This window comes from Macrosteles quadrilineatus, unplaced genomic scaffold (assembly GCF_028750875.1).
Source record: "Macrosteles quadrilineatus isolate MER2022 unplaced genomic scaffold, UCM_ALF_1.0 Scaffold_188__1_contigs__length_204418, whole genome shotgun sequence".
NCBI lineage: Eukaryota > Metazoa > Arthropoda > Insecta > Hemiptera > Cicadellidae > Macrosteles > Macrosteles quadrilineatus.
The window spans coordinates 141,512-163,953 of record NW_026542781.1 but is presented as its reverse complement, the minus strand read 5'-3'; the positions used below and the strand labels follow the sequence as shown (position 1 = coordinate 163,953).

The 22,442-nt window shown below is 35.2% G+C and overlaps 1 protein-coding gene across 2 annotated transcripts in view; it reads right to left on the bottom strand.

Moving 5' to 3' along the window:
* The window catches only part of LOC128982205 (E3 ubiquitin-protein ligase KCMF1-like), an 83,266-nt gene that overhangs the window by 13,683 nt on the left and 47,141 nt on the right, over positions 1-22,442 (bottom strand). Inside the window, exons 5-7 of one of the 2 annotated variants that reach the window (XM_054401268.1) lie at positions 21,362-21,459; positions 14,857-15,025; positions 13,883-14,040 (exon numbers count right to left, since the gene is read on the bottom strand). In XM_054401268.1, coding sequence (XP_054257243.1) covers positions 13,883-14,040; positions 14,857-15,025; positions 21,362-21,459 — 425 coding nt within the window. Of the gene's footprint in view, positions 1-13,882; positions 14,041-14,850; positions 15,026-21,361; positions 21,460-22,442 lie in introns of both variants that reach the window. The other variant, XM_054401267.1, reaches the window with a different exon arrangement.

The following is a 22,442-nucleotide window of genomic DNA, read 5'->3' as shown; positions in this document are numbered from 1 at the left end:
CTATCTAGTTCATAAGATTTAGATTGCATAGGCCTAAAGTACCTTCAACACAATAAAAAATACAGGAAACTAAAAAACATTTAAGCCAAAGGCCACATCTAACAATATAAGACAAGATACAGAACCTGCAATGACATAATTTGAGACCGAGTAGGCTTGCATAATGAAAAAAAATATGCAAACAACAACTATGCTTGTGGTTTCTTCAATAGAAAGATAAAATATCTATAACAAATATTTTAACTTATAAAATAAGATTGTAGATTAGTTACAAGTTTAATATGTAGCCATAAACAGTTTTATGGCAGTAGGCAATGGCCAGCGGCAAATTGAATATTCACGAAAATACTGACTGAGTTAGAGATAACATTTAACAGTCATCATAAAACTATTATTTTTATGATAAAACAGAATTGGGGAAAGTCGTAAAGAAATAAAAGTGATAAAACTCAACAGTTCTTGGAAGTACTTGATTACAACAATATCATTGGCGTGATAAAATGTTAATGGATTTGGGACTGGTAATGGGTTTTTATATCATCATCATCACCACCCTAGTAATATATTATGAAGATCTTAACAAACATCTGATAAGACTTTTATGTGCTCGGAACTAACTGCTGTTGACTACGATAGTAAACTGAAAGTAATTTATTATTTTAATAGGCTGTACCGAACCGAATTTGTACACCGAACCGATGACGGTAATTAAGCTTGTACCGTACCGTACCGACTTTTTCGGTGCACCGCAGACCCCTATAAAATATACAAAGAGACATGGTCTTCCAAAAACTTAAGAAAGAAAACAATCTAATTTTTTTGTCGAGTAGTACAGTATACAAATGAATGATGATGCTTGATGGCAAATCTGTGCATGCATACCTTTAATTAAAGGTCTAAATTATGAAAATCGGCCGAGAAGAAAAGCCAAACGAACTCAGAAAAGACTCCTATAAGAAATGTACAGGGAGGAAGTTGCTTTTGTGCATAGCCAAGATCAATCATATACTTTAGATCAATGAACGCTGGTGCTTGATAGCAAATCTGTGCATGCATACCTCTAATTTAAGACCAAAATTATGAAAATCGGACGGGTAAAAGATTTAAACGACTCAGAAAAGAAACAACCATGATCTGAACGACGTGACCAGTCGTTTTTTAGCTACAATAGATGTGAAACAAAGCCCCGCATCAAAACTTAGGGGACATATTAGTGCACACGGGACATGGCCTAGCTCCTAGACTATATAAAATAATTTATAAATAAAAAACTTCATAAAATGTCACGTTTTTAAACACACTTTTTTTGCCCATAGTGCATTACCTTTAACAGTATATTTTAAATCCAACCATAATATTTTTTTATTATATTATTATAAATCTGACAAAATCCAATGTAGTGGTGAATGTAAATATATGTTTCATTTAAATTGTACCAGTTTATCAGAATCAATTTTGTGGAAAATTGCTCTCAAATTGATTGGAAGTGTGATATATGCTCCGTCGCTGAAAGTAACGTGAGTAACAACACAGACAATTCGGTAGCTTACGACACCAACTCAATTGTCAACCATATCTGCCCGTGTTCAGAGAAAATTGAATATTTGATATAAAAAATCAATGAACTATCTCAAAACAACTTAGAAATTAAAGTAGAAATTTCAGAAATTAAAATAGAAAATGTAAGGTTAAAAACTGCTTTGTCTAATCAGGCAGAGGCTGTCAGTGATCTTATGTTAAAAGATAGTAACACTTTTGCAAGTGTTTTGAAAAATAAATCTAAAATGATTGCTAATAGTGACAAATAAATAGAGTCATCTAAATCTTCAAATGACAACTCAAAGAATATTGTTCACAATCATAAAGACAATTCTAATCCTAATCTTAGTAGTTGTCATCAGTCTGTCAAAAATTCGACTACTATGCCTGTCGTCTGCCGCCAAAAGTTCTGCTAGTTTTCCTGCGACGTCTGCTCCTGTAGTAGACAAGCGAAACAGCGAAACTGTTACGCCTGCCAAACATACATCAGTGAAGAGGAATGGTGGAAAACGTCAAACTGAACTGTCAAAACAGTATAAACATAACCTTAACCTACCAACTACAACAAGTACAAGTGCAGTTAACACTAATGGGCTTAAGGTGTACAAACAAATACAAAGTTCTGGAAAACAACATTTTAATAACGACAATTCTATCACAGGTTCTGCCAACACTAGCAATAAACTTAAAAACTGTCAACAAATACAGGCATTTATTCATCTCAAGGCTGGCTACAGATGTTGACTGTGACACAGTTAATAAATATATAAGTGATGAAATTAGTGGTGATTACAAAGTCACACAAATGAGGAACAGATTCTCAGGCTATCGTACATTTAAGGTAGGGGTTCCTGCTTACTTGTGGGACAAAATATATTTGCCTGAATTCTGGCCTTCTGGGGCATATATAAATGCCTTCAGGTTTGCTAAAATAAACGGTATCAGCATTCTGACACATACTTTCTCCCATAAGTTTGTCAACAACCTTTATCATGTGTAAGCGGTGAGAGTAAATATACGGAAATGGGATTTGTAAGATTTTCTTCAGAATTTAAAGGACTATAACATACAAAATCTTTATCAAAATAGTTCGAGCCAATTTTGGGAAAATGTGTTTTTCCGTTATTTTATGGGGTTTTTATGGGAAAATAACATAATTTACAATAACTTTTGAACCGTAATTTTTACAGAGATGGGATTTGTACCATTTTGTACAGAATATAAATGACTATAACATACTAAAATTTTTTCAAAATCGTTTGGGCCATTTTTGGGAAAATCTTATTTTTCCGTTATTTTATGGGGTTTTATGAGAAAGTACCCATTAAAAATAAAAATTTCTAAAAAATGAAAAAACTATCATAATTGTAAGGACCATAACATACTATGTCAAATAAAAACCGGATTTTTGTCTAAAATCCTATTTTTCGTTATTTTATGGGGTTTTTATGGGAAAATAACATAATTTACCATAACTTTTGAACCGTAATTTTTAGAGAAATGGGATTTGTACCATTTTGTTAAGAATTTGAAGGGCTACAACATACTAATTTTTTATCAAAATCGTTCGGGCCATTTTTGAGAAAATCCGATTTTTCCGGTTTTTTATGGGAAAATCCCCATTAAAAATCAAAATTTCAAAAAAATGAAAAATCGACTAGAGATACCATGGATTAGAACCTACATACCAAATTTCATCGAAATCGGACCACAGGTGTAGTCTCTAGCTCTGTACACATCCAGACACACAGACACTAACACACACACACACAGACATCACTTCGAAAACCACTTTTTTGGGTCCAGGTGGACCCAAAACGAATATATCCACTCAAAACTCAAACTCGAAAATTTTGACAAAAACAATACTTTCTCCATATACTATGGTATAGGGGGAGAAAGTAAAAGCAACAAGCACTGCTAAGCGTCAGGGAAATTTTGTATAAACTCCCTCCAACTCTGTAGAGTCTGAAGTGTCAGATAACTCTGATACGCGACTCTCTTCGCATAACAAAGCGATTGGGAACTCCTCTAACATTTCCTGGCCCCAGTCATCTAATAATACACTATCTAGGTCAGCTAAAAAATTAAACATCCTCCTGTGGAATATTCAATCCATTACCAACAAACTAGATTACCTACGATTGCTTGGGTATGACAGTAGTGTGGATGTGATTTGTTTGACTGAACACTGGGTCTCACAAAATGATATTAATAGCTTAAGCTTAAGAGGCTACTTAGCTGCAACCTCTTTTGCTAGATCAATGTCTAATCATGGTGGATCTGCAATACTTGAAAAAGAGAACCTAGACTTTATAATTTATGATAAGTTAAATTTGAATATATTAGTGGAAGAACTCACGTTTGAAGCCTCAGCGGTTTACATCGTTAAGTACAAAACAGTGATTGTAAACTTCTACAGACCACCCTCAGGTAATGTTTCTTTATTTCTGGATAAACTGCATGATGTATTCTCAACTATGCATGGTGTGAAACTTGACTTCTTTTGCACAGTTGATTTTAACTTAGACTTCCTGTCTGACAGCATTGAAGTCCGGGAACTTAAAAACCTAATATCTAGTTTTGGTCTTCACACTGCAATTAATGAAATCACTAGGCCTAATGTCGCAGCTGGAAGTGTAAACAAAGGTACCTGCTTGGACAATATTGTGACCTCAGTACACCCAGATAGATGGGAAGCCTCAGTTATACACACTCCTGTCTCAGATCATAATGCAGCCTTTCTGTCAATGAACATTGAGTCATATTCTAAATCTAATCCAATTTCTTTACCGAGAAAAGTTACTAGGAAATTAAATCCTCAGAATTCTTTAACCTAACCCTGGCCAGTTGAATTGGTTTGAATTATATGACCATAGCCTAGACTTAAATGCTAAATTCAAAGTGTTTTTTGACAAATTGTTGTGGGCCTTAAATGGTTCGATTCCCTTGAAAACTACTGTCGGTTTTAACAACAAACCTAACAAAAGGTGGTATCATCAAGGACTTGTAAAAATGAAAAATGAGCTGGACCGGCTATATTTTTTGTTTTGTAAAGCAGGGACTGCTGAAATTAAAACTAAGTACAACTCATTAAAGTTGCAGTACCACAAAGAAATCAAGAAAGCCAAACTTGACCATAACAACAGTTTATTGCAAAACTCTAGTAATATTTCTAAAACATCCTGGTCAATGATTAATGAAATAAGCAACTGTAATAGTAAGCCTTTGTCTATTCCTGACTGCCTAACTGCCGATGGACTGAACTATTACTTTGTCGACTGTGTTGAAAACCTAAGAAGTAATGTTCCCGCCTCTTCTAATGGTCCTGAGCAATATCTAAGTAATTTGACCTCTTGCAACGTTCTTCTGACTATTGAACACAGATGCTTTTAGGCTTGAACTATTTACTGTAGAAGAGGTGTATGCAGCCATCAACAGTCTTAACAATAGCTCTTGTTTAGATATTTACGGAATTAATGTCCCCATCTTGAAGTTAGCTTCTAGTTACATAAGTGAAGTTTTGACATACCGGTACCTATTTAATCTCTGTATAACACAAGGTTGCTACCCAAACAAGTTCAAGATTTCTAAGGTTATACCAGTCCATAAAAAGGGGCCTAAAAATGTTATTGCTAACTATAGGCCTATATCTATTATCCCTGCAGTGTCGAAGGTCTTGGAACATCTCGTACATCGTAGATTTTCTCAGTATCTTGAGGATAGTAACCTTTTAGCAAGTAGTCAGTTTGGCTTTAGGCCCAAACACAGCACTGTCCAAGCAACCCAGGCACTGATATCAAATTGCTTTCAAAGTTTAGAGGCCAAAAGTGGTATAGTGTTTAGATCGTACGACATGTCTAAGGCCTTTGACACAGTGGCTCATGATCTCCTTGTGGATAAGCTTTCTTGCTATAACCTTGATGCAGTTTTGGATAAGTTTTTTCAATCTTATCTCAGTGACAGATGGCAAAAAGTCTATCTAAACGGCACTTATTCTAGCCCTGTTCGAATGCCCCACGGAGTGCCCCAAGGCTCTATATTGGGCCCTACCCTGTTTATACTGTATATATAATAAATGACTTACCTTGTAATATTAATGACTTATCTGTAAAAAGCTTTCTTTTTGCTGATGACTTGGCCTTGTGTGTACGGGGTAACTCTTTGAATGACGTTACAGATACATTGGATACAAAATCTGCTGTTATTAATGACTGGTGTAATGCAAACAAGTTATGTCTTAATGCTGATAAGACTCAAGACCTGACTATTAGTCTTAGCAGTAATGGTAATGATGTAAACACTCTGAAGTTTTTGGGTTTTCACTTGCAGTCAAACTTGAAGTGGTTTTCACATGTAGATTTTGTAGCATCTAAAATTGTAAAAGGCATATTTATGATAAGAGCACTTAGGTCCACTGTTTCAGTTGATGTCCTTATTTGTATATATTATGGCCACATTCATAGCTATTTGTCGTATGGTACCTCACTGTGGGCCAACAGTTTTTATGCTAACAGGTTGCTTTTTACTTTACAAAAGAAGGCGGTGAGGTTAATTTGTAGTGTGAATAGAAGAACACATTGTAAGCCCCTTTTCGTGGGTCTTAACATTCTCACATTTCCAGCCTTGTATGTTTTGGCAAGTTTGTTGTTTGTAAAAGAAAACATTTCTCACTTTGAAAATATATCTGATGTTCACAACTATTGTACTAGATCTAAAGATAATCTGTCTACACTAAGGCATTAGTATACAGCCACTCAAAATAGTTTTTAGTACCAAGGTGTTAAAATGTACAATTTCTTGCCTGCATCCATCAAAAACCTGTGTGTTTTAAAATTCAAACATGTTTTAAAAACTACTCTAACCCAGGCTTGCCTGTATAAACATGAAGAGTACTTTGGTGGTTTAGTTTTAGATATTTTAGTTGCCAGAGCCATCTTGATTGTTTTGTTTTTCTTTTGACGATTGTCATGAACTTTGTACATAGTTTTAACGACAATAAATCATTTCATTTCCATTTAAATATGAGTACTCATTAGGTTAACATGGGAAACTCCAGAGCCATTGGGGCGGAGCCCGAGAGTCCGATCAGAATAAAAACCACTTAGTTTTCCTATTTAATGCCTAAAGAATCAGTGTACCAAATTTCAGCCTCCTAGGTAAATGGGAAGTGGGAGAATTAGTGATGAGTGAGTGAGTGAGTCAGTCAGTGAGGGCTTCGCCTTTTATATATATAGATTATTTGTTTGACCCCAAAGAAATTTCTGGGAAACAGATTAGAGTGTTAACCCATTGGAGACCTAATAAGCACATTACTAGCTGGCCCCTATGGATCCTATTAAATTCCAGCAAAATGCAAGGTTTTAACTAATAGCCTATAACACTCGTGTTTTTCATCCAAATGTGGTTTATATTATATTTTTCTTAATCCTTATACAATTCTCTATACCTTAGAATACTTTTTAAGTTCTTTTAAGAAAAAAAAATTTTTTATTAATATAATACTTACAAATTTATAAAAATGTATATAAAATTTTGAAAGTAAGCAATTTTTTTTCATTCATAAAAATAGTTAAATGCTTTAACTTTTATATTATTGTGTAGAATATTTAATTCTCTACATAGAAAACTTTGATTTAATTAAATACAATATTTAGTTTTTTTTATATAATATTTTCTAAAACGCTACAAGTGGTAAAATGTTGGCTTACAAATAAAAACGCGCCCACTTGTCTTTTAGCGAATTTCCCATATAGGGAATAAGCTATTACCGTAGGTCTCATAGTAAGACTTAGTCCCGGGACCGATTTGTTTTTTCATTTTGATGTCCCTAGAAGCCAAAAACACCATCCGTTCAAATTCATATATATATATATATGTCCGTCAGCACGATAACTCGAGCAAAAATGATCCGATTTCGATGAAATTTGGTACAACCATGTAAACCTACGTTCATTCGAACGAGTTCGCGAACCAGCATGATTGGACAATGGGAACGGGGTTTAATGGGGGGATTTATGGGGTAAAAATAGGTTTTTCTCATTTTTGACCCTCAAAACTGAAAATTTCCCAAATTTCCTCTTGACCATTTTGAAGAGCTTAAAAAAAACAAATAAATCAGTATTTTGAAGTGTTTTTGTATGGTTATTGGTTACGGAGAAAATTGTAAATTAAAAATTCCCATGTTATTCTTATGGAGTTTGCTTGTTTATGCATATATTTGGATCAAACTTGGCCAATCTATTTTATACTAAGCTATTAATATTTTACTAAAAAACATACTTTATTACCCTGTAGGCAGCAAACCTAGGTACTCGTTAAACCTAATGTCATTTGAATAGATTAATTGAAAATCAAATCAGGCAAATGGAAATTCGCTTAGTCTGCAGGTTTACTGCGGCGGGGGTATTTTACATTTCTGTAGGCCTACATCTCTTGGTTATCAGAATAAACATAGCAAGTTTCTACATAATGTAGCCCACAGTAGGCCTATGTACTTAATTAGATTTCTTGGTATGTAATATGTATACCTACAAAATAAAACTAATAAACTAACTTGGCATGCGGTAGTGGAAAATCAGTAGGCTATTGTAGGCTAACTGACCAATGAGAAATGATGTAAGGAATTTCCATTGTCATGTATATTATAGTAACTGTTTAACATTTTTACAAGTCATATTTACACTATTTACAGTTTAGCTTCTTTTTTTAGTAGTCGCTTTTGGTGTGGTACGCTTCGAAGCACGTGTCCACATGGAGCGACTTGGCATTTCTGACATATGTAACGCGTCTCTGACCGGATGTCATTCTTAAAACACACTTTGCAGTTTCTTGTGGGACGGTTTTTCTTTCCAGTTGGAGGAATAGCCATTGGAAAATGTGCCCAAGCTTTACTTTGAAGGCGGAGGGGATTGTCCTGCAAAGAACGGCGCCCCGGAGAACTTCTTTCTGGGAGCGCGATGTTCTCTATCATTTGTTCAACAATATTCAGTCTGTAGTCAGAATAATGCATCTTCCTCCAAATGCAGAATGAATTGAAAATCCCAATGTCAATCAAATAAAAAAATATTATTTTATACGATTTGACACAGCGCCTCATAATTGTGTGGGATGCCAAAAACTGGTCTTGCACATCCACACCTAGCATGCCCTTGTTGTATTCAGTCACTGTAGGTTTCTTTATTTGTATTGTTTCCCCCCTTATTATTACAGTAGAGTCCCGCAAACTTGGCACTCGATAACCCGGCAGTCTGGATAACTCAGCCATCACCTAGCTCAGATAATTAGTGATTTTTTGAGTCCGAGTTAATCATGGACTCAAGCCAGCTTAAGTCAAATTATTCTAAACTGGTACTAAGGATTTGTTGTACTTTATCTGATGACTTAATACTGACTTGTAATACAAATATAAATAAAAAAGGCGGTTAAAAAGCTTAGAAACTGTATTGCTCTTATTTTTAACCCTAGTTCCCGATAATCCGGCATTTCACAAACTCGGCACCCTTTCAGTCCACGTTACGCCGAGTTTGCGGGACTCTACTGTATTTCTTTATCAACAGCAAACTGAACACCTTCATGGATTGTTGACAAAACGTGTACATATTTTTTATCAAGCCATCTAATTCAGGGTGTCTACTACATGCTGGATAAAAAATTCATGGACAATTCCCGTACATTTAAGGACACTTTGCCGTAATCTTTGTCGGTGTCATTATGCCTACAGAATAATTTTCCTGATTTGTCAAACTGTATTAATCTTGTTATTCACTGTAGTTGTACCAGAGAGAAAAGTAAATAATAACATATAAGAGTTAAAAATTACAAAATAGAAATTGATTGAAAGTAAACAAACATAAGCCTACCTATACTTTAGGTAAAGCTTGTATAGTGTAACAGAGAAATGCAAACATTGTCTCCTGCGATAGAGATAAATATCTCCATCGGTCATGTAAAAAAACATAGCTTATCCGATCCAGGCCGATTAATTTGGCATGATTCGCCCTGGCACAACGTTAGGTTCTTGACTACGTTTGAAAAACATCTTTAATGCATATTGTTACTCAATTCTTAGTACAAAATCAAGGTATGGATTATTGTATTTTCATTTGCAAAGTAATATCGACACATAGCAATCATTAGTTGTTTATCTTAGGCTCAATTACATTTTCTTAATATATTTTACAGCTCTTTCAAGAGTCAAATTACCCAGGCCTAGACCTAATTATTTAGGAGGGCCTATATAAACTGAGTAACAAACAATGAGGTTATAATAGCAGCAAAGTCACTATCATCATTCTAGTTCATAAGATTTCGATTGCTTAAAGCATACAACTCAATAAATAAATATATGGGAAACAAAAAACATTGAAACCTGAATAGCCAACAATATAATACAAAGATACAGAAAATGCAATGACATAATTTGAAACCAAGCAGTCTTACATAGTGATAAAACATTAATGCAAACAACAATGCTTGTGGTTTTGTCAATTGAAGGTTTTGTCCATAAAAAAGGGGTTAACTTACAAAATAAGACTGTAGATTATTTACATGTTTAATATGAAACCATAAACAGTTTTATGGCACTAGGCACTGGCCGCGGCAAATTGAATCTTCAGAAAGTACAAGTAAGAAGTGAAATTTAACAGCCATTATAAAGCTATTATTTTCACGATAAAATAGGTTTGGGATCTAATAATAATTACCCTAGTAATAAAAAAAGAAGTTGTAAAGGGATAAAAGTGACACAACTTTTATGAGCTAGCTGCTGAGTCAACAGTTCTTGGAAGTACTTAACTTGAAACTTGATTGTCGTGATAAAATATTAATGGGTTTGAGATTGTTAATGGGATTTTTATTGCATAATTACTCTAGTAATAAATTATGAAAATGTAAACAAACATCTGATAAACCTTTTATGTGCTCCTAACCAACTAGCGATCAATAAAATTATGGCCCATTAAAAATTTAAGGACGTAGTCTGGCATTTAAGTACAATTCCCGTACATTTCATGGCCAGTAAAAATTTAAGTACAATTCCCGGTTTTCCCGGATTTCCCGGTTGGTAGACACCCTGTAATTGCTAATACCCCACTGCAGCTTCTTACAGCTTCACCTCTTTCCAGTTCCATATTTGGAAAATCATCTGGCATATTTGTTCTTTTGTAATCGACTGTTCCAATAACATGGGTATCTCTAGCTAGTAGCATCTCACATAGTCTCAAATATTAAAATAACTTAAATAAATTTTGAAAGGCTACAAAACATAAATTAGGCCCTTGGTTATTTATGTATTTATGTCTAAAGTATTTATTCCCCTACAGTACCTAAATTATCTCAATTAATGTCATTGTTATGACATTTATTTACATTTGTTTAGCCTACAGTGAAAACAAATACCCCCGCCGCAGCAAACCTGCAGACTAAGCAAATTTCCATTAACCTGATCGGATTTACACTAAAATTCCTCCATAAAAATAGCACATTTATTTCCTATAGAATTAGTTTGTTTAACGAGTACTTTTGGTTTGCTGCAACAGGGAGGGTAAAAAAGATTTTTTTTATAAAATGATAATAGTTTAAGAAATAAAAGTATTTTCCAAAATCGATCAAAATATGTTCATAAACAAGCAAACTACAACAGTTGACTTATCTATCTATCTATACTATTATAAAAAAGAGGTGGTGTCTGTGGGTGTGTATGGGAAAAGTAAACGCGAAAACTACTGGTCGGATCGGGCTGAAATTTGGCATGATGATAGCTCACATTCCCGATTAACATATAGGCATATTTTTATCCCAAAAACCCTTTCGGGCTCCGCCCCAGTGGCTCTGGAGTTTCCCATGTTAACCTTATGAGAAATGAAATTATTGAATCTTAACAGCTGTTTCAATTAAACAAGTTGGTTCTGTTCTGTGATGTTCAATAGCATTAAAGTTACAAGGATTACCAACAGGGTGCAGCACTAGCACTATTATTTCTTTTACTTTTATGACAACAGCTAATTTGCAACCAAAAGGTGAGTGAGCGTAGCGAACGAACTCCAACCTGGAGGCGAGTGAGCGTAGCGAACGAGCTAACCTGAAGGCAAGTGAGCGTAGCGAACGAGCTAACCTGAAGGAAAGTGAGCGCAGCGAACGAGCTCCAACCTTAAGGTGAGTGAGCGTAGCGAACGAACTTCAAAAAGAACCGAAATTTCTTAAACCATGTCCTCACTCATAACTGCTATAAGCATTTGATACTTATATGCCAACCCCGTACGAAGGACGGGTACTCTGCTAGTTCTCCATAAGAATAACATGGGAATTTTAAAATTACAATTTTTTTGAATTCTCTCCGTAACAATTAGGCGCATAATAACGCTTCAATATACTAAATTATTTGTTTTTTTAAGCTCTACAAAATGATTTAAAAAGACATTGTGAAATTTTGTGTTTTTAGGGTCAAAAATGGAAAAAACCTATTTTTACCCCATAGAACCCCCTATAAACCCCCGTTCCCATAGTCCGATCATGCTGGTTCGCGAACTCATTCAAGTTTATCCCGCCTTACACCTTCAAACCAAATTTTATCAAAATCGGACAAAAATTACTTAAGTTATCGTGCGGATGGACATATATATATATAGATATATAAAAATTTGAACGAATGGTGTTTTTCGCCTCTGGGGACATCAAAATGAAAAAGTAAATCGGTCCCGGGCTTAGGTCTTACCATGAGACCTACGGTAATAGCTATACTTCCCTTTAGGGAAATTCGCTAAAACAAGTAGGCTAGGCCTAGGCCTATTTTAAACCTGTATTAATCCAATGAAAATAAGAATTTATCACAATAGAATAGTTTAATTACAAATCTTTCATTAGTACAAAACAAGAAGTAAACAATAACAATAAACACATGATAATATAAAACTAGAATGACAATAGTCAGTAGAGCCAACCATTACATCTCCCTCTTTAAAGGTTGAGCTTCTGGGGAGGTTTTATAAGCCGTCTTGATCGGGTTGTTATGTTAGCAGAAGACATTCCAGAGGTGTTTGGAGGAACCGTTGAAAAGTTTGTCATGTCTTCATGATGATCCAACGGACCACTTGTTAATGGTCGACGGTTGCGGTTAACTGTTGAAAAGTTTGTTAAGCACATACCGTTGTCTTCCTCGAATCGATGATCCTTCTGACTACTTGTTGATGATTGATGGATTGGTTGCAGGTGGAACCGGTTTCTTCGAACTATGGTTCCTTTGTCCGTCAATACTTTATAAGATCGTGGTGAGTTTAACTTTTCTACGACTTGTCCTTCATGTTTCAGATCAGATATCCAAACTTTGGTTCCTGGGTTTACATCTGATAAGGGTTGAGCACCATGTCGTTGATCATAATTTCGTTTGTAATTTTGTCTATAATAATTCTCCTTCTCTCGGAGATGACTGAAGTCTGGTTTTTTACTCAAGGGATAAACCTTCTGAAGTGCTGTGATATAATAAAACCAGAGGCTTTTCTATTGGGAATAAAGTGTACATTCATACTTTTGTTGAAGGGAAAGTAAAATGGAAAATAGGAACCATACTTAGACAGTTAGGTAGGAACACATGGTTGATTGATTCTAATGGACACACTAAAAGACATAAAAGTCAAATTCGGAAATGCTACCAAGACAATGAATCGGAAGAGAAAGACGACCCCTGCATTAAACAATTACCACAGCTACTGTCTTTTTCAGATTTCCAAGTACAAAATCTAGAAGTACATGTTCAGAATTCAGAAAACCATGGATCACCAGCTGTATTTTCTAGCCCTAGAACATTCCCTGCAGTAGCTTCACAACATCCGAATGTCCCTCGTCAGCTACGACCTAGAACATCCCCTGCAGAAGCTTTACCACACCCGAATGTACCTCCTCAGCTGCGAAGATCAACAAGGACCTTCGGCCACAGAGGAGGTTAATTGAAGAAGCCTAAACTTGGTGGAAAGAAGTGATATGTTTTGAACATTTTTTAAATTGCAGCTGACTTTTAACTTGTTTTTGTTTCTAGTTTTTGACTCATGAATAAGTTCAGTTATATTTTATCTTAAACTAATTTACCTATCAATTTATGTATTTATTACAACCATAAAAATATGGTTTGTGTGACTCTCCCTGAAAATGGAAAAGTTATTGTATACCTAAAATAATGCTTCTAAAATACAGGCCGTAAAATGTTAAAATGTGAAAAGCCTGAAAAATGGTTTTACATCACTATTACAGACACCCCAAAAACAAAAATAAAAAAAGATTTCTTTAAACTGTTTTATACAAAGAAATGAGTAAATTAAGAGTATGATATTGTCAAGTTTGTTAGTGTTACCTTGTAAGCATGAGCTGGGAAGAGCTAGTGGCTGACGAGTGTTGTCCAGAGGATGTGTCTGGAGGTAGGCTAGTGTGGGGAGGGGCTGAGGCTGTTGCGCCCGCACTGGCAGTTTGCGCCTGACGCCGCGGCAGTCTTTCTAACTGCTGTCTTGCAGCCTTCAGCGATTAACAAACATAATAAGTGTCAGAATAAGGCTCCCCTGTACAGTAGATTTTTATCATCATGAGGAAGGGGAGATATCTTTGAAACAAATTCACAATTTAAAAACTGTATAATTATTTATAAAGCAAATAAGAAGAAAACGACATTGACATGTTTGTTAATGCCTGGTTAAATTTAACACTTTAAATTGTAACTTAAACTTTTGATCAAAATAATAATGAGTATCAATATGTAGAGCGGAAAAAATACAATGTCGCTGTTAAGGTTTCAGGAGGTAAATAAAATTCCACTACCCCTACTCAAGAACTAGTAAATAGGCTACCATCACCAAGATAGCAACCGTTAGACGTTGTTAGGTTTTTTTAACATTGCATATATATTGAAATCAATTTGTTTTATAAATGTGAACGTAAGGTAGAATTGTAGAATGATTACAATTCTACAGTTTATCTGTGATTGATTATATTAGTATATTAAATACAAACTTTTGAAATGGTTTTCTTCATAGGAGAAAGATAATTTAACTAAGAGTGGCTTTACATCTATATGATTGGTTTAAAGTGTAATTTTATAGTTATATAATATTTCAAACTACTTTTATAAACATAAAAGTTTGTTGTATAAACAGTTTTGAAAATTTATTAAATGTCAAAAAGAACTATTTTAGTTGTTTTGTTTGTGTTTTAATAAACAATAATAATAATAATAATACAAGGGTCATTCTTTTTTAAGAATATTGAGTAATATAATATAATATAGCATAATAATTGAGTTTATTGGGAGTGAGTGCATCATGTACATACCCTGACCTGAGTGCGCTCCAGCTGCAGTTGCATCTGTAGTTGTTGCAACTGAGACGGTGTGGAGCCTGATGTCGCGGCTGTCCGTCGTACACCGGACAACTGAGACAACAGTTCTGCAATCGGGTCAACACTCTCACGAGACGATGGCGACAGTGATGACAGCCCACCAGATGAACTGCAATTGTTCAACAGGTTACTTTTGCTCAGTGTAGAATAAAATAAATAAATAATGCAAATGTGTTTACTTGTTTACACCAAAACATATCTTTATTTGTAAAATGAATATTATAAATAAATATTAAAATAACTCTTAATTTGAGGCTATTGATGAAAAGTGTGACTGGTCGCAAGCAATCACCATTGTAACATCTTGTGTACAAACTAGCAACAGCGTTGTGGTTAAATACAACGGTCTCTAGAAAATTTGTTAGAAAATCAAACTTTAATAGTTATTTGCAAATTTACACGGATGAAGCTTTCCATTGACCTATTAATTAATAAAAACGGTCCAGTAGAACTGTGGATTCAATTGTACAAATTTTAACAAAAATAATTCTAATTCAGTTTTTTCTCGCCTTCATAAATTTAGAGGTTTTTCTTTGCTTTTTAGAAAATAGCTTTTAAATGGTGAGGAAATCGACCAAAGTGGAAGGTGGTATTCTGAAAGAGAAGAAAATTTCATAAAAATTACTTTCAATGCATTTCTTGAAAATACAGTGGACCCTCTCTAATCCGGCACTGCACCACTCCGGCACTGCAGTAATCCGGCGTCTTTTAACGGGAGGTCTTCTGCGATCGCGGCAAAATTCTGATTATCTCCCGCGGCCGTGTAGACATCATAATTCCCTCACGTGTTCATGGAAACGTCATCGTCGTCAAGCACGATCACGGCAAAATCACGAACATTTCCCGCGGATGTATAGATGTTATCATCGCCTCCCGCGGTCACGGAAACATCATCATCGTCGTCAAGCACGATCGCGGCAAAATCATGAACATCTCCTGCGGTCATGTAGACATTATTGTTGCCTTCCACGGCCGCAGCAAAAATTTTATCATCTCTCGCGGCCGTGTAAATGTCATTGTCTACTCCCGCGGTCACGGAAACGTCATCGTCGTTTTGCGCGATGGCGGCAAAATCATTAACATCTCCCGCGGACGTATAGACGTTATCATCGCCTCCCGCGGTCACGGAAACATCATCGTCGTCAAGCACGATCGTGGCAAAATCATGAACATCTCCCGCGGTCATGTAGACGCTATTGTTGTCTTCCACGGCCGCAGCAAAAATTGTATCATCTCCCGCGGTCGTGTAAACATCATTGTCTACTCCCGCAGTCCCGGAAATGTCATCGTTGACTTGAGCGATCGCGGCAAAATCATGAACATCTCCCGCGGTCACAAAAACGTCATGCTCGATGGCGGCAATTTTACGATTATCTCCCGCGGATGTGTAGACGTTATCATCGCCTCCCGCGAATATGTAATTGTCATGCCCGATCGCGGCAATAGCGGTTTCCGACCACGCGAACTTCAGAGACGTGTTTTAATTGCATTTTAAGTGTTTTTAATGATAACATTTCAGTAATCCGGCATTTTCACTAATCCGGCAGTATGGCGGTCCTATATCTGCCGGATTACTGAGGGTCTACTGTACTCAATAAAGGCAGCCTAAATTTGGCTACAAATGAAACTTTAAAAAGACGGTTTTTAATGTATTTTTGTGTTTTAACTTTTTCATCACAAATCTTTGACAAAATAAAACTTTCATAATTATTTTCAAATCCAAACAAAGGAAAACTTTTGTCACCATAACTCCTAACAAATCAAACTTTCATGATTATTTGCAAAACTACAGGTAGTGAGCTTTCCAATGACCCATTAATAAATAAAATCCGGAATATTTTAAAGGTTTAAAATTGATTTTGTACATTTACACAATCATTTTTTTATATCTTTGTTGTGATATCCGACCTTGGTGCAACCAGTTTAGGTTAGATGGTCACGACTCAGGGTGTACAGCGTTCCATCAAAATAAAATTCATGGACAATTCCCAGTTCAAAATTTCTACCAGGGCAAAACTTTCCACTCAAATAAGCAAAACTTACTTGTTTGTTTGCAATTGAAAACCGGTATTTGGTGAATTCTATGATAATGTCTTGCGATTGCAGCAAAATCAGTGATGATTCTCCGCAATCACAGCAACATCTATGATGATATCCTGCTATCGTGAAAACATCTGTGACGATTCCCCTTAATCGCGACGACATGCAAGATGATTTTCTGTGATCGTGGGTACATGCAAGATGATTTTGTGGCAAAATTAGTAGGGGTGTGCGAAGCAGCAAAAAATGTGAAGCAACGATTTGATTAAAAAGATTTTCGATTTGAATCTATGCAACTCCATTCGAAGCAATACCGCATTTTTCTATTCATACTTAAGTCGAATATCACAGTAAACAGTCCGTTTTAACGAGTTTTTGGGGACGTCAGTTTAACCGGAAAACCCAATATCCGGACTGGCCTTGGTCCCCAGGAGTCCGGATAAGAGGGAGTCCACTGTATTGCTGGAAATGTCAGTGAGCTGCTTTACTTGCCTATTTCATAATTTTTACTTTCGGAATCATATTGTTAAGCATGTTACCTATTTTATCCCTTTCAGACCCAGCACACTCATTTGTGTAGGTAAATTTTTAAGTCCTGACAACCTAACCAACACAATTGTGTTTATTTGTTTTTTTGAAGTTTCTGGATCTTTCTGTTGCTCAGACCTGTACGCATCGATTGTGTAGGTTATGGAGATCAGCTGGGAATTTTTGTTTTGCAGTCTGCCTTCATGTCTTATGGTAACACTGATTGTTTTGTTGCAATGTCACGGTAAGATAGGAGAAAGAGACAACTGTTAAGGTTAATGACTGTTTTATTTATGTTTTTAAACGTATATGATGCTAATTATTGCTGAAACTGAAATGGTTAATATGGTATTATGAAGGTTTCGTCTTTAAAACAAACCTAATCAATAATTTTAGTATTTGAAATCTAGGTTAAAAACCAACATTTATTCAAAATTTGCTCAGGACTTAAAGCGGGCGGTCGAGATGACTAAGATTCCCGGGTCTGAAAGGGATATAATATTGATTTTACAAATAAAGATATGTTTTGGTGTAAACAAATAAAAACATTTGCATTATTTATACTGAAACTTTCAATAATTGCTTTCAATAATTGCTTGATAAAATGAGACGATAGAATTAGACCTACAAACTACAAAGTATACATAGCCATAGCAGACCTACAAAAATACCAAATTTATCAGTCTAAAACACCAATCTTACTAGTTAAGTATCAAGTAAAAAATTTTCAGACTTGTGTTATTTTTAGAATGATTTTGGAGTGACTTTCTTTTGCTATGTTTACAGTACAGTAGAGTCCCGTAAACTCGGCACTCGATAACCCGGCAGTCTGGATAACTCGGCCATCACCTGGCTCAGAAAATTAGTGATATTTTGAGTCCGAGTTAAACATGGACTCAAGCCAGCTCAAGTAAAATCATTCACAACTCTCACCAAGGATTTTTTGTACCATATCTGATGACTTAATACTGACTTGTAATATAAAAAACGGTGGTTAAAAAGCTTAAAAATTGAATTGTCCTTATTTTTAACCCTAGTTCCCGATAACCTTTTGTATAGTTTAAGTGTCATCAATTGGGAGCCGGTTTTTCCGATTGCTGATGTTAATGTTGCTTTTAAATGTTTCATTGACTGTATTCAGAATTGTTACAACTATCACTGTCCTAGTATATCTAAGAGAGTAGGAAAGGACTACAAAGTTGGTACAAAAAATAACCTGCCTTTTGATGAGTCACTTAAGAAAATGAAGGATACTCTGTTACTCCTCAAGGATTTGACTAAAATACCAGCTTATCAAAACAATGACATCCTAAAAAAATGTCTATCATCTTACAAAAAACAAATATAAAGCTAGAATTAAAACCGCTAAGATAAAATATAATGAGGAATTTATTAATAGTTCACAAAACAAATGTAAGGCTGCATGGAAAGTTGTTAAGTCAGAAAGTGATTTATTTTTTAAAAGTGAAAAGTTGAATCCACCAATTACAGCTGACGAATTTAATGACTATTACATTGATGTAGGAAAACAAATTTTAGACAAGTTCTCTAATGGAGGGGGAAGTGGGTTAAATTTTTACGACTTTTTAGATAAGGAAAATGTTTCTAATACCAATTTTTCCTGGAAGCCGGTAACATTAATTGAAATTTTAAAAGTTATAAGATCACTTAGTTCCTTTAACTCTGAAGATTTTTATGGCTTTTCTAACAAAATTTTCAAATATATAGCTCCATACATTCTAGAACCTTTAACTTATCTAGTTAATATTGCCTTATTAAATTCCACATTTCCAGGTTGTCTGAAAATATGCAACAGTGCCAATTTTCATGAAAGGAGATATATCTTCCATTTCCAATTATCGTGCCATTTCAATGGTTCCAGTTTTTTCAAAAATAATTGAAAATTGTGTTAAAATACAGCTTTTTGATTTTTTATCAAATAATGAAATTCTGAATAGCAAACAATTTGGCTTTCGACCTGGGTACTCCACAACTTTAGCTGTTACATCCATAGTGTCAGATATTCTGGATACATTTGAATCTGGCAACTATCTGAGTCTGGCCCTTGTGGATCTCAGCAGGGCCTTTGACTCAGTTCTGCACACCATACTTTTGCAGAAATTGGATTTTTATGGTATAAAACACCAGGAACTAATTTTTTTTTAAACCTACCTTTGTGGCAGACAACAATATGTAGCTTCCGGCAAACAAACATCAGCTTTTAAAGAGGGATCTTGCTGGGGTGCTACAGGGGTCAGTACTTGGGCCAGTATTTTTATATTATATATTAATGATTCGCCAAATGCTATGCCTTGTAAAACAGTTCTATATGCAGACGACACATTGTTTATTTGGCCTTCTGACGATCTTAACACAGCAATCCATGGAATTGATGACATGATCGATATCGGTAATAATTGGTTTAAGAGTAATTTTCTTGAAATTAATAGTGACAAGACAGAGAAAATATGTTTTACACTACGTAGAAACCAAATTGAAAATCCAGATTTTATTAAATTGCAAGGTATTTTCTTAGATAAAAAATTAACTTGGGAAGAACATACCAACAATGTAATCTAAAATCATCTAAAATCTAAAATCTAAAATCACATCTAAAATGTCACGAGTTTGTTTTTTTATGCGAAAACTAAAAAACTGTGTATCAAATCACACACTCCTTTCTGTTTACCACAGTTAATTTCATACGCACTTATTATATGGAAATATTAACTGGGGAAATATCTGTAGGGCCAGCAGGGTGTTTACTTGGCAAAGAAAAGCCCAGGAGGATGTATGAGGATGTATGTAGGAGGCAGCCTGTATGACCAAAAATCTTTTTACAAATTTCCTGAATATTTACAAATTGTTTAGTTAAGTTTTGAAGTATTATTTACTTAAGTTTTTTATAAATTTGTGTAAGAGCATTCAATTGTAGAATTTTAAATTTAAATATTAGGCCTATATGTACAGTTTATGCAACAAAATGTTCAATGCTTCATAAGATGATATAGATTTAAGCATGATGTCATATTTGTGTCCTGACTTCTGACGTTGTCTATTGTAATTTTATGTTGCTGAATGACAATAAAGATTATTAATATTATTATTATTATAACCTGGCATTTCACAAACTCGGCACCCTTCCAGTCCACATTTTGGAGTACTAGTTTGCCGGACTCTACTGTAGTAAAACATGTCTCACACTGCTTACACTTAAAAAAACTTATCATCATTTGCAATGACAAAACAAAAAATTATAAAACAATTAAAGCAATATTTACAAGCAAAGAATTAAATAAATAAGAACGCCTTAGCAAAGGAAACGCAACAACAGTAAACTCCTGTATTGCGGGTATTGCATTGACTTTCTACAGGCGTTTTTCGTATATGGACACTGACTCCCTCATGAATTGACTTGTTTTTTTTTTATCACCACTGAATCGAATCATGATTTGATGCATTGAATCAAATCAAGTCGGAATTTTGATGCATCGCACACCCCTAAAAATTAGTGATGATTTCCTGCAATCGTAGTGTGATGATTTCCTACTATCGCAACAACGCCAGTGATATTTCTTAGGATCGCAGCAATGTCCATTATTCGTGGGAAACTATTGCAATTTTAACTATGCAACAAACAAATTTGGCAATTTTGGGTGGATTTTAGGGTGATTATTCTATTATTTAAATTTCTCGGTTCTTTACTAAAATTCACGCACACAACTCATGGATATTTTCCCGGTAATCCAAATTCTCGTACAATTGCCGCTTTCCAGGTCGGCTGGACACCCTGCGAATATACTGTATTTTTTAAACAAAGCTATGACAAGGATAAATCTGTTATTTTCTTATCAATCATGTTGCTGAAGCTCCTTACCTAAAATGCATGTTTGTTCTTCGTGCCCTAGGTCCACCCACGCCTCTGGTAGGGTGAGGTATCCTCCTTACACCATGCCTAGAACCTGACGGCTCGTCTTAGTTATCTGTTAAGGTCCATCACCTATTAACGCAATCCTTTGAATATTTTTGGTGAATGCAATGCAACTGTCTTAATGAGAGTGTATAGTTATGATGACAGATATAATACTGAGATGTCACACGATCCTACGTAAGAGAAATAGAATATACTGAAAACGTAACAAAATACTTAAATATTCCCCTCTTATGAGACCAAGCATGAAATGTAAGAACACTAATGTTTGCTTGATCATCCATTCTTTATCCTTAATTTATTCTAAACTGCCTTAAAGTTAATTTTAAACACCAGAATATCAACTGTAGTAGAACTAGAATTATTCACATTGCAAGACTGCTAACATGAGAACTTATTGCCCCACTAGAACAATAATTGCTTTTGGGAAAGTATATTTCAATAAAAAAAAAAATAAATAAATAAATAATTTATCTACTATAGATATACCACGAACAAAACAACCTGCGCAGAAACGAAAAGATCACGTGGTTCGCGCCGGTAGGTGTGGCGTACCATTCAAACCTGCGCGGCTCGAAACGGCCCAGGGTTCTTTTGTTTCTGGTATCACTATATTAAACAGTTAGAGGTGTGCGGATAGCGGAATTTGAGTTCGGATCGGATATTTATGGCTCGGATCGGATAGTACAGTAGACTCCCTCTTATCCGGACACCTTTTAACCGGACATCGGTTTAACCGGAATACACTTGGCAGAAATGACACCTTTTTAACCGGACAATTTTTATCAGCACATCAATTTAACCGGACTAGATCGGCAGGAAGTGGGCGGTACTGAAAAGACCATTCTAGTGGGAAAGATTTGAGAAGAGTGATCACGTGTCTAAATACAATGCTCTGATAAACTTAAGTCAAATACGCATTTAAACGGCACGTTTTTACGAGTTGTTGGGGACGTTGGTTTAACCGGAAAACCCGTTATCCGGACTGGCCTCGGTCGCGAGGAGTCCGGATGAGAGGGAGTCTACT